Source organism: Lissotriton helveticus, chromosome 4_1 (assembly GCF_964261635.1).
Source record: "Lissotriton helveticus chromosome 4_1, aLisHel1.1, whole genome shotgun sequence".
Taxonomy (NCBI): domain Eukaryota; kingdom Metazoa; phylum Chordata; class Amphibia; order Caudata; family Salamandridae; genus Lissotriton; species Lissotriton helveticus.
This window is the reverse complement of record NC_136063.1, coordinates 52,629,992-52,642,322: the sequence shown is the minus strand read 5'-3', so window position 1 is coordinate 52,642,322 and position 12,331 is coordinate 52,629,992. Positions and strand designations below refer to the sequence as shown.

The 12,331-nt window shown below is 38.6% G+C and overlaps 1 protein-coding gene across 1 annotated transcript in view; it reads right to left on the bottom strand.

Moving 5' to 3' along the window:
• The window catches only part of LOC144827847 (GTPase IMAP family member 1-like), a 36,998-nt gene that overhangs the window by 2,474 nt on the left and 22,193 nt on the right, over nucleotides 1-12,331 (bottom strand). The window contains exons 2-3 of the mRNA XM_078686009.1: nucleotides 2,740-2,784; nucleotides 1,208-1,252 (exon numbers count right to left, since the gene is read on the bottom strand). Coding sequence (XP_078542135.1) covers nucleotides 1,208-1,252; nucleotides 2,740-2,784 — 90 coding nt within the window. The remainder of the gene's footprint in view (nucleotides 1-1,207; nucleotides 1,253-2,739; nucleotides 2,785-12,331) is intronic.

Here is a 12,331-nt window from a genome sequence, read left to right as displayed (position 1 = left end):
CAATCTATGGAACAAACAATAAGAAGCCTATTGCCCACTGTAACCAGTTAATGGGACATGGCTGAATTTGTTAACAATAATAGTGTACACATAATTTTGTTTTCAGATTCGTAGCGGGTTGTGTGATTTATAGGGGTATAGATCGGGAAGTTGCTTAATTATACCTAATGTATTTTTTATTTTATTTAAAAACATTTATTTTATTGATATTTAATTATGTTCAGTGTGCTAATATATTTCTTTTAAAGCAATTTCTGGGGTTTATAGGGGTGAGGGTTGGGAAGTAATTTATTTTAAATTAATTATTAATGAATTGTTGATTAATATTAATTGAGTAATGGAAAAATAAATATGTTAATTGTTTAACTTTTCTGGGTGTGGTTTGAGGAGTTCTTAGGGTAAAGGATGGGTAGAAAGTTATTTTTAATTAATTGATATTTTTGGGTAAACTGTTATTAACTATTAATTATCAATTACAGATGTTCCTTGTTTGATTAGTTCTTTTGGTTGTGGACTGTGTGGTATAGTGAGAAAGAGTGGGAAGTAATTTATTGTAATTATGTAGTCATTACAATTAATTAATTATATATATTATATTTTTATATATTACATTATTTAATGATTTTGAAATTATAATTTAACTTAAAATTATTAGCTAAAATTGTTTTAAAGTAGATATATGTATATATATTATTTATATATGTTTGTTTAACTTTTTAAATTCAGTACATTTCTTATATTTGTTAAAATATGTATTAAATGTATTTTGCAATTTTTAATAAATATAATTATTTAATTTATGGTATATTTATTTATTTCATATATATTTAAAAAAGGATTTTAAGGGCAATGATATTAGTTACATCAATGTTTTTCTTTTCTTTTTGGTACTTACCATTATAAAGTTATGATGATGATATTTTTGTTATCAATATTTGGAAAGCAATATTTTTGTATCGCAATATTTTGGTGGTTGATATTCTGTTAGTAATTATAACAATGCACTCATCACATGGAGCATTTAGCTTCCAGCAATGCGTTCCCACAAGGTTACGCTCTGCATGTAGCAGAGACGTCATTTTGAGACACAGCCCATAATAGCCACACCCTAACCTCAAGCAAATTCTTAGCTTCACCTCAACAGAATCGCACCTCTCTCTTGAAGCTCCTGATACCCTCTTAGAGTACAGAGATGATCGTCACTTACCTGTCTTTGGATCGTCTATAACTCTAGGAGCGGCTTCTAGAATGCCTGCAAAAAAAAAGAACAAGGTATCGAAACTCATTCTCATTACACAAATCTAAAGAACAAAAAGCACACTAAAAAGACAGTGAATATTTCACAAGCTACGTCTGATATCTGAGCGAGCAAACCTGAAGAGATTTAGGGTCTTATTTTGAGTTTGGCGGATGGGTTGCTCCTTCACTGTAGCCGACGGTTATCCTGTCCGCAGCATTATGATATCCATAGTCTAAAATGCGAACGTAATACAGTAGATGGGATATTTGTCATGTTTGTGATGGAGTAACCCCCTCCTCCAAACTCTAAACCACACCCTTAGTTGTGAGACTAGAGACTTACTTAAGACTTGTTGAGTTTTTCTTAAAACTTGACAAACTATTTCCAGACTTGTTTAAGAATCCCCTTTCCTGGAGAACTTTTTAACTAACCCATCCTCTGAAATTGTGCACAGAACAGTATGCAGAGACAAATCTTTCAGACGTTTAATCAAGGGCTATTGTACTATCCCTTATATGGAGAGTATTTATTATAGGTAATGCATATACTGGGTGGATATCATTGTATTGCTGTTTTAGACTGTAGAAAGGATCATTTAGTGATATGTAATGATTAATTCTCTTGCTCCTTTTTTCACGGCACAAGTCGGGGGTACATGCAGGTACACATCATTCAACCGCTATTTTCAGGGGGTGGACGCCATCCACCCTGCCACTAACGTGGGCCCCATAGAAGTATGTTGAACGTGTCCCAGTGTAATGTTCAGACACCGGGACACGTTCAGCAGCGCCTGTACACTGTCTGGTTTCCATTCCCAGCAGCAACGTGCAGGCGACGATGGGGCTGTTTTTTTCAGCTCCAGCTGGGCCGAAGATAAAGGCTGATATTTAGGGGCTACTGTTATATATTACCTTATTTAATACTTTTGAAATTATAATATAAAATAAAAGGATTAGTTGAAAAAATATTTTTAAGTAGCTATATGTAAATATACATAATAATGATATATTTTTGTTTAACTTTTTAATTTCGTATATTTGTTAAAATATATATGAAATGTATTTTGTATTTTTTAATTAATACTATTATTTAATGTATTTAATATGTATTTATTTTATATATATTTAAAAATGATATTAAGGGCAATGATATTAATGACATAAAAAATTCTATTTTTTGTACTTACCGTTATAAAGATATGATGATGATATTTTTGTTATCACTATTTTGAATGCAATAATTTGGTGGTTGATATTATGTTAGTAATCCTTTAATTATAACAATGCACTGATCATGTGGAGCATCTCATTCCCTGCACTGTGTTCCCACAAGGTTACACTCTGCATGTAGCAGAGAGGCCCTTTTGAGACACGGTCCATAAAAGCCAAATCCTAACCGCATGCAAATGATTAGCTTCATCTCCTTTGAATCAACAGAATCCCACCTCTCTCATGAATCTCCTGATACCCACTCAGAGCACAGAGATCATCTTCACTTACCTGTCTTCGGATCATCTGTAATTCCAGGAGCGGCTTGTGGAATGCCTGCAAAGAAAAGAACAAGTTATCAAAACTCATTCGCACTAGACAAATCTAAAGAAAAAAAAGAACACATAAAAATACAGTGAATATTTCACAAGCTACGTTGGATATCAGAGCAAGCAAACCTGAAGAAATGTAGGGTCTTATTTTGAGTTTGGTGGATGGGATGCTCCGTCACTGTATCCGACGGTTATCCTGTCCGCCGCTTTATGATATCCATAGTCTATAATGGGAACGTAATACAGTGGATTGGATTTCTGTCAGGTTTGCGAAGGAGTAACCTTCTCAGCCAAATTCAAATCAGGCCCTTAGTTGTGAGACTAGAGACTTTTTTTAAAACGTAACAAACTATTTCAAGACTTGTTTAAGAACCAGCTTTCTTGGAGAACTTTGAACAAACCCATCCTCTGGAATTGTGCAGAGAACAGTATGCAGAGACAAATCTTTCAGACTTTTAATCAAGGGATATTTGTTGGGTTTTAATGTTTCTTTAATTAATGTGTTAATATTTCTTTAATTAATGTGTGTATTTACAAGTGTAGCACATGCCACCATGATGTTGGTTCCATCCTGGATTGGTGGCATGTGGAGTGGCTGATTGTCAGTTACTATTTGCTGTCCCTCTCGCCGGTCGTTTCACTGGATCTTTCTCTATGTAAATAAAGGATTAAAAGATAATGGGATTCATCCCCATCTTTTCACTGGCGACGATTGGGAGAACAACCCTAGACCGGCGCAGAACTCTCTTAAAGGTCATCACCTTTTGACAGCATTTGTAATTCTTTGGAGTTTATTTAACTCGAAGCTGGGTAAGATTTTGGATTTCCCTGATTTTCGTCTACTTGACTACCCAGCACGATTTATTGCCCTTGCAACAGTGACCTTTTAAGCTTTTTTACTGGCCTTTTGTTAAATAACTGTTCCTTCACTGAACAATATTTAATTTGGCAGTGTCTGTGTACCGTAACATTTTGGAACATTTTTGTGACAAGCCCTGATCGAAATATTATTAAACGCGGAATTGGCTTTCTCTTTGTTTTTCATTAAACATTTGTGCTGCAGCCAAGCGTTAAAATAATTTACATGACAGGGTGCTTTTGAAAGTACACAGTTTGCTCTCTTCATCTTCAGCCAAACAGTGAAGGGATTTATGAAGCCGAGCGTGAAGGAATCATGAAGAATTCATCCATTTGTGAGGAAGGTGTTTCACAATTTTTAAAAGTACAATTGTCTAACATTAAGCGTCCGCATTGTCAAGTAGAAATTCATGGTAAGCAAATTGGTATGATGGCTGATTCAGGTTCCTTTTTCACTTTAATTGGTCCTGATGAGTGGCTCAAATTGAAATCATCTGGTGTTTCCTTAAGGAAATCGTTCATAAAACCTGTAGCTTACAGGGGTAAACCAGTTGATGTTTTAGGTGAATTTGATTGTACATTAACCTTTAAGACACGCTCTGTCCCAGCTACAGTGTATGTTGCTGATGATAAGTCTTCTCTTCTGGGCTGGTTGGAACAGAAAAATCTGGGTAGAATTCTTGATCCCAATAGTGAGGAACAAGTTCTTCTCAGAGATCAAGTTATGCCTGTTTGCACCATAAATTCTCATGATTGGTTATCAGCTTTTCCTTCTGTATTTTCTAATAGGCTGGGTAAGATTAAAGGTTTGTCACCTCAAATTATACTTAAACATGACACTCAACCTGTGGTACACAAGTCCATAAAGGTTGCTTTAGCCATGAGAAAAGAATTAGCTTCAGAGTTAGATGCTCTGTGCAAGCAGAAAATAATTGAACCTATAGAAAGCTCACAATGGCTTTCTCCAGTTCTTTTGGCCAGAAAACCGAATGGAGTTCTGAGAATGTGCATTGATTTGAGGGATCTTAACGAGAGAATTTGGGTGGACAGACATCCTCTGCCGAATATCACGGAAATGTTAAATTCTCTCGAGGGTACAAAAGTTTTTACCACATTGGATATGTCATCAGCATATCACCAAATTTCTCTTAAAAAAGACAGTCGTCACCTTACCTCCTTTGTAACTCCATCTGGTGCTTATCACTTTGAGAGAATGCCCTTTGGGTTAGCCTTGGCATCAGCGGTGTTCCAAATGGTAATGGAATCTTTGTTTGCCAATGTACCCAATATCAAGTGTTTTCAGGATGTTATGCTAATTTATGGCAAAGACATGGAATCACATGACAAAACTTTAGCTACTGTTCTATCCATTTTAGCTGATCGTGGTGCAACTTTGAAGGCTGAGAAGTGCAAATTTTCAGTTCAAGAAATTAATTATTTGGGGTACAAAATATTAGAAAAAGGGATAGAACCCAAGGAGGACCTGGTTTCTGCTATAACGTGTTTTCCTAGTCCACAGAACAAAGATCAACTTCGCTCATTTTTTGGTATGTTAGAATTTATGCCAGATTTATACCGAACTGTAGTAGTAAAACACATTGTTTAAGGTCACTCATGAAAACAAATCAACAATTTGTGTGGTCAAGTGATCTGGAGAATGAATTCCAATCGATCAAACTGGAGTTCCATTCCTTTACAGCATTTCAACACACAAGACCATTCTATTATTGTCACTGATGCTAGTCAATATAGTCTAGGTGCGGTATTACTCCAAAAAAGGGATGGCAAAGAAGAGGTTGTAGCTTTTGCCTCACGCACTTTGAGGGGTGCTGAATCAACTTATTCAGTTGTGGAGCGAGAAGCTTTGACTTGCGGGTGGGGTGTTAATCACTTCAGACAGTACTTGTGGGGTTCTGAATTCACTTTACGAATGGATCACAAACCTCTTGTCAATCTGTTTTTGACCAAGGGTGCTGGGAATGCTACCCCACGCATAGCTAAGTGGCATTATAGACTAATGGAATTTCATTTTCATTTAGAATATATTGCTGGTTCGAAGAACATTTTTGCGGATTGTCTCTCTAGACTCCCTTTAACCACAGAACATCATATTGAGTCAGAAGAGGAAGAATTTTGTATTGTAGCCTCCTTAGCGGAGGATTCGGATTTTGCATGCATCTCAGAGGATGAGTGGAAATTGGTTGTTGAGCAGGATGTAGTGTTTAAGGAGATTATTTCAATGCTGAGTAAAGTTTGGGTATCCAATGGTGAGGGAACTGGTGCTTTCAAACATGTTTTTCTGGAATTGAATTTTCAATGTGGTTTACTTAGGAGATTGGATTTATTAGTTGTTCCATTTTCTCTCCAGAGTAGAGTTTTGGAGATTGCTCACGAAGGTCATATTGGTATGAGAGCAATGAAAAGGAGACTTAGAGAGGTATTTTGGTGGCCTGGTATGGACGGTTCTGTAGAGCATTTTGTTAGGGATTGCATCTAATGTGCGACTAGTGACAAAACTCAGATGACTTTTCCCAGTCCAGTTGAAGCCATTCCTGTTCCAGACATACCTTGGGTCAAATTGGCTTTGGAGGTCATTGGTCCCATGTATGTGTTGGATGAGAGGTCTAGATTTGATTTAGTCTTAATAGATTACGGGTCAAAGTGGCCAGAAGTAAAATTTGTAAGGGCTGCAATTACTAGTGAGGTTGTTTCTTTTCTTCAATCGTTATATTTAAGAGACGGTGCTCCTGTTGAACTAGTCAAAAAACTAAAAGGGTCTTGACTCGAAATCTCAGCAAGGCTGAGCCAAACTATACTAAAGAAACAATACAATTGCCAGTACTGAGAACATTAGTTTCAATTTTCTTTAAACCTGAAATATGGTCAACATGAATGTAGCATGGAAACCTGCTTTATGGATTGCAACATATAATTTTATTGCTTCAAAGAATTATTCAATTTTAACACATACTTATTTTATGCATGGAAAAACAAACTATATACATTTATATACAACAATGAAATGTTAATATACACAAAAAGTTCAACACGCTATCCTTTTCAAACATTCTTGGCCAAACATTCATCCAACAACTCATACACACACATACTAGTCCCGGTGTCAGCAATACTATACAGAAAGATAATTGATCCTTGTTTTTTCAACACTTTGTACTTCTTTATAAAGTTCAACAAAAAAGGGGAACAACAAAATTATTCCTCCTATTATTTGCAAAAATAATTGTGGAAAAAGGATTTTTTATATATGACCCGGGACCGGGTCGGTCGACGCGTTTCAAACCCCGTGAATGCCAGGGTTCTCCTCAGGACCAATGTAAACTCAATTCCTGGGTTCAAAGCTCCAAAAGCCGATATTCTATAACAATGGTTGTCCTCCAATAAACACAAGAGGGGGCCGTTTTTTGTGCGAGTTCTTATTTCGTGGGGTCAGCTTCCTATTTAATTTATGATGGGGCACCGCTTACTTCGCGCTGAATCATAATTTTGTGCCGCTGCGCTGTTACACGCAATGGACCTCCTCACAGTGGGCTCGCTTCTGCCTGTTGAACTAGTAACAGATAATGGGGTACAATTTATGGCTAAGGAATTTCAAGACGTTTTGTCCCATTGGGGTGTTAAACACATCACTACTTCGTTATATCACCCTCACAGTAATGGTCTTGTAGAGCGCTGTTTACTTTGGGCATTACGAACTCCTCCTAATGCTATCACCAAAGTCTCTCCTTTTACTTTATTGAAAGGAATATTAGCTTTTTCTAAGTTGGTCAGGCCTTGGATGGGTGATTTGAGTGCTTCCAAAATTGATTCTGATGCAGTGAGGGCCAAGAATCTGATTGCTCAGGGAAAGTACATTACCAAGGAATCTAGTAAAGGAAGGAACCAAGTTTGTTTCAAAGAAGGAGATTGGGTCAAAGTTAGGTTGCCTAGTTACATTGCCAAGTGTCATTCTAAATGTACCTGTTCCAAACAGATTGTTTCTGTAAGGGGCAGATCGGTGATGTTAAAGGATGGTAAATGGTGAAACATGGAAAGATTGTCTAAACAGAATTTGCAGTCTGAACAGAAGTTGCATGTTGACTCAAGCTCGGAATCTAAATATGTGCCGTTTCTGTACATCATGGATCGGGTTCTACACAGGATAAATCTTTGATCAGAGTTTCTGCAAGAGTGCGTAACGTTCCTGTTAAATACAAGGATTATGTGTAATCTTTATTTTTTTTCTTTTCCTTCTGATTGGTTATGATATTGCTGTATTATATTTTGTTTCAAATGTAAAGGGGGAAGATGTGTGTCTTGATCTTAATGTTTCTTTAATTGATGTGTTAATGTTTCTTTAATTAAACAAGTGTAGCACATGCCACCATGATGTACATCCCATCCTGGAATGGTGACATGTGGAGTGGCTGATGGTCAGTTACTGTTTGCTGTTTCTCTGGCCGGTCGTTTCACTGGATCTTTCTCTATGTAAATAAAGGATTAAAAGATAATTGGGTTCATCCTCATATTTTCAATATTGTATTATCTCTTATATGGAGAGTATTTATTATAGGTAAAGCATATACTAGGTCGATATTATTGTATTGGTGTTTTAGACGGTAAAAAGGATCATTTGGTGATATGTAATGATTAATTCTCGTGCTCTTTGAGAAGATGAACTTTAGGTCACAAGTCGGGGGTACATGCAGGTATACGGCGTCCAACCACTATTTTCAGGGGGTGGACGCCATACACTCTGCCACAAAGTATGTTGAACCTGTCCCAGTGTATGGTTCAGACACCGGGACACGTTCAGCAGTCCATGTACATTGTCTGCTTTCCATTCCCAGCAGCAACGTGCAGGCGACGATGGGGCTGTTTTTTTCGCCTCCAGCTGGGCCGAAGATAAAGGCCGACGTTTAGGGGCTATCAATCCTACTTTTGTTTCAATATGCGGACTGGAGGGAGCCTGGAACCACACATTTAAAAGTAAATGCAACTAGGGGAAACAAAGGCACACAGCTTGCTATCTCTTCACAGGTGCTTAAGAGAGGCATGCTTTTGTCTTTGTTCAGTCCCTATTTATAAGTGCATGCACTGTAAGAATGTCAGATGTGTTGGTCTGTTCTAGTATCTACACGACAATTTCAATAGCACTGTTTCATTTCTTTTATAGCGCTAAACCACCCATTGTAGGGTGTCAGAATGCTTTACAAAACATACACATTATACGTTGACAGTAAATCATGTTATTGTGTAAATCAATGTACAAGATGAGTGACATGAGACAGGGTTTCAAGGTGTAGGAGTCACATGTCCTGCATACCTCACTGTACTATATTAGAAGGATTACAATGTATGAACTCGAAGTTATAAAATTATTTGTGTCTTAACCGCATCAGCGCTAGCGGTTTTCCCGCTGTGCGCTGACTTTTTTAAAATACCGCGTTCCATGACGAGCTGAGCTCGTCATGAGCGTGCGAGCGGCGCAACTCATGACGAGCTCAGCTCGTCATGAGCGCGGAAGGGGTTAAAGGCAGTAACCCACTTACCTATCTCCATAAAATACAAATCTGTCATCTGCATGTTACCTGATGTGCTTAGCAGGAGTCATATTAACCTTCTATACTACTTTGATTCAGATCTGGGACTTCACAGAACACATATTTCTCCCAAAAATGCGTTAACCTCCAGAGTTTTCTCACTATTACTACTACTCCCTGAGATTTCCTGGGCACCTGTGCAGCAGATGCTTTAACCCAATCAAATATTTTAATATGAGCCTTTGCAACCAATTTGCCATCTTTCTCCTCGTTTCCAATATCTTTGTGGCAGGGTTTAAATTTATTTTTTATTTTTTGGGGCCCAGACTTTGCGTCAGGATTGCACCACTTTTTTGGAATAACCCCAAAGCAAAGTCTCATTTTTTAATTCTTTCAATGCGCTTAAATGTACTCGTGCTATAACTGATAAATAAATGTGTGAGGTCTAAATATCTGATGTCACTTCATGGTATGTCACATCCTGTGATATCACCTACAATGTAACACATTGTGACATCATGCGCTGTGATGGCACGCATCATTCTTTTACTTGCATACTGCCTAACTTGGTTAGTCCCCCCACTTCTTTTTTTAGGGACATGTGCCCTGCTTTGATTGTTCAGCACTACACCTCCTGGGAATGCCATTTCTCCAACATTGTGGAAAGGTCAACAGCACGTTAATTCTCCTCCATGAGAAGTGAAGGAAAACTGTTGCAGCTTAAGCCTTTTGTCTCTTTTCTCTCTTATGATATTCCCCCTCCCTCTGGGGGCAACTGCCAGTCGCGGATTGTAAGACAGTGTCTAAGTGCCTGATTTGGAATGTGGCGGACAGATTACTCTGTCACACATGTAAAGAATATCCCATCTGCCATAATAAGATTTCCATAGGACATAATGGAATCATAATATTGCGAATGGAATTTCCGTTACATTTGTAACAGAGTAACCCCCTCCTCCAAACTCTAAATCAGACTTTAACACTTCTTCTCAGATGGAGTGAAAAACTTAGCATCACCTCATGGGAATCGGCTGTATTTCAGGTGTGTGGTACACTTGAGAGCTGAGGTCCATGATCTCAACGGTATATATAGGTATATATACATGACCGCCCACACCTGCAATTAAGATGAACCTGGAGGAAGCTAATTCTTGCCTCAATTAATACTTCATGACAATTTCTGAAAATGATTTAGTCAAGTTACAGTGATACAGTGACAGAGGTATGACCATGTTGAAAACGCAGGAAGACTGTGAGCTCTCTAATTACATCAACAAGAGTCATAAATGACAACTAATAGAGGGCAGTGGTGTGCATACTGTTTCTAGTACATTTGTGTGGCATAGCATGTTCTTTTAATACTAGCTTTTGCAATACCTGTGGCATGATCGTAATTCATTCCCAGGATATAATAGACTATTTTGTCTTGTTTTTCTCCTCTCTTTCTACAACACAAATTGATGTCTCCTTGGCTCCTCTACATCACCCCACGCTCAATGGGAAGGGCAGGAGATATCTTGAGAGGAACCAATTGCCCTTCTCCTTAGGGAGAACAGAAACCATTTGGACTGTGCCAGTTATTATCCAATTTAAATGGTCAATGATGATCTTAAAATATTGGCCAAAATCTTGGTGACCTGGTTTTGTAAAGTGATCCCACAGCTCATTCACACATCACAGGTGGGCATTGTGTTGTGTCAATGTTACCATATCAATCTCAAGACATTAGCTCACATGTTGTGGCATACAAAGGATGATTGTAAGAACAAATTGGCCCTCCACTTGGAGTACGAAAAGGTATTTGACTGTGTGGAATGGGCATATCTTTTTTGGGTGATGACTAGAATGGGTCTAGGTCAGTGGTTCTCAAACTTTTTTAACCCGTGGCTCCCTTGACCTAATTGGCAGTTGGCCGTGGCTCCTCCCCCATTTTTTTACCGGTGGACAGGTGGGTGGGGATGTAAGCCCGACCTCGGGAGTACTTCCTGTTGTCTTCCTTAAATTAATTGGGATGCAATGAAGGTATTTAAGCATATTTGTAACAAAATAAAAAGATAACAGTTGTAAAAGGGGAAAAACAAACTTTTTTTTATGTGCTGATACGTTTTCTCTCATCGAGAATGTAAATGCGTTGTGATCTCAGGCGTGGGAGGCTGTATTGAAGCCAGTGACCATACTGATGTTTCAGTAATATTTGAATGCCTTCCCCTTTCAGGGACCATCCGAGAGTTCTGCTGGGTTTGGTCTAGAATAGATTAGAAAAATGACGATAGCCCGGTCTGTAAACACACATTTGAAGATGTTTTTTAAACAAAATACACTTTCTTTTTATTTAATTGTAAATGCATATTCGCTATTGAATATATGGAATATGCATTTACAATGAAATTTAAAAAAAGGGTAGTATGTTTAAAAAACATCTTCAGATATGCATTTACAGACAGGGCAATCGTCATTTTTCTAATCTATTCTAGACCAAACCCAGTAGAACTCTTGGTTAATCTGGAGTTAAATTCCACCAAGTTAAGATAGAGCCACTCGGTGTTATCATTGCATACTGGAGGAAAAATGCACCCATCAGGCAAACACGCACGCCGAAATTCATTTAATACACCCCTGTCAACTCTCTCCCCTGTCTGCCAGAACCCTGCCAACCCTCTCCTCCCTGTCACCCTCTCCCCCTGCCTGCCAGAACCCTGCCAACACTCTCCACCTGCCCCTGGATGCCTCCCCGTCTCTTGTTTTATGCCTTGTGGCTGGCCCTGCGCTAGGAGTGTCCTTTCTGCCCATGCTTGCTCCCTTTGTGACCTCTCCTGCCCCCTCTACCCATGACTGTCCCCTTCGTGTCTTGAGACTGTCACTTATTTCCATGCCTACTCCCTTCGTGTCCTCTGACTGTGTCTTCTATCCATGCTGCTCCCTTTCTGTCCTCAGACTACCCTTCTCTGCATGCCTGCTCCCTTTGTGCACTTAGTCTGCTCCTAGTGTCCGTGCCTGCTTCTGTCGTGCCCTCAGAATACCCTTCTGTCTGTGCCTGCCCCCATACCCCTGACTACCCCCTCTGTCCATGCCTGCCCATGTGCCCTCAGACTGCCCCTTCTGTGCATGCCTCCTTTCTTCATGACCTCCGACTACTCCTTCTGTCCATGCCAT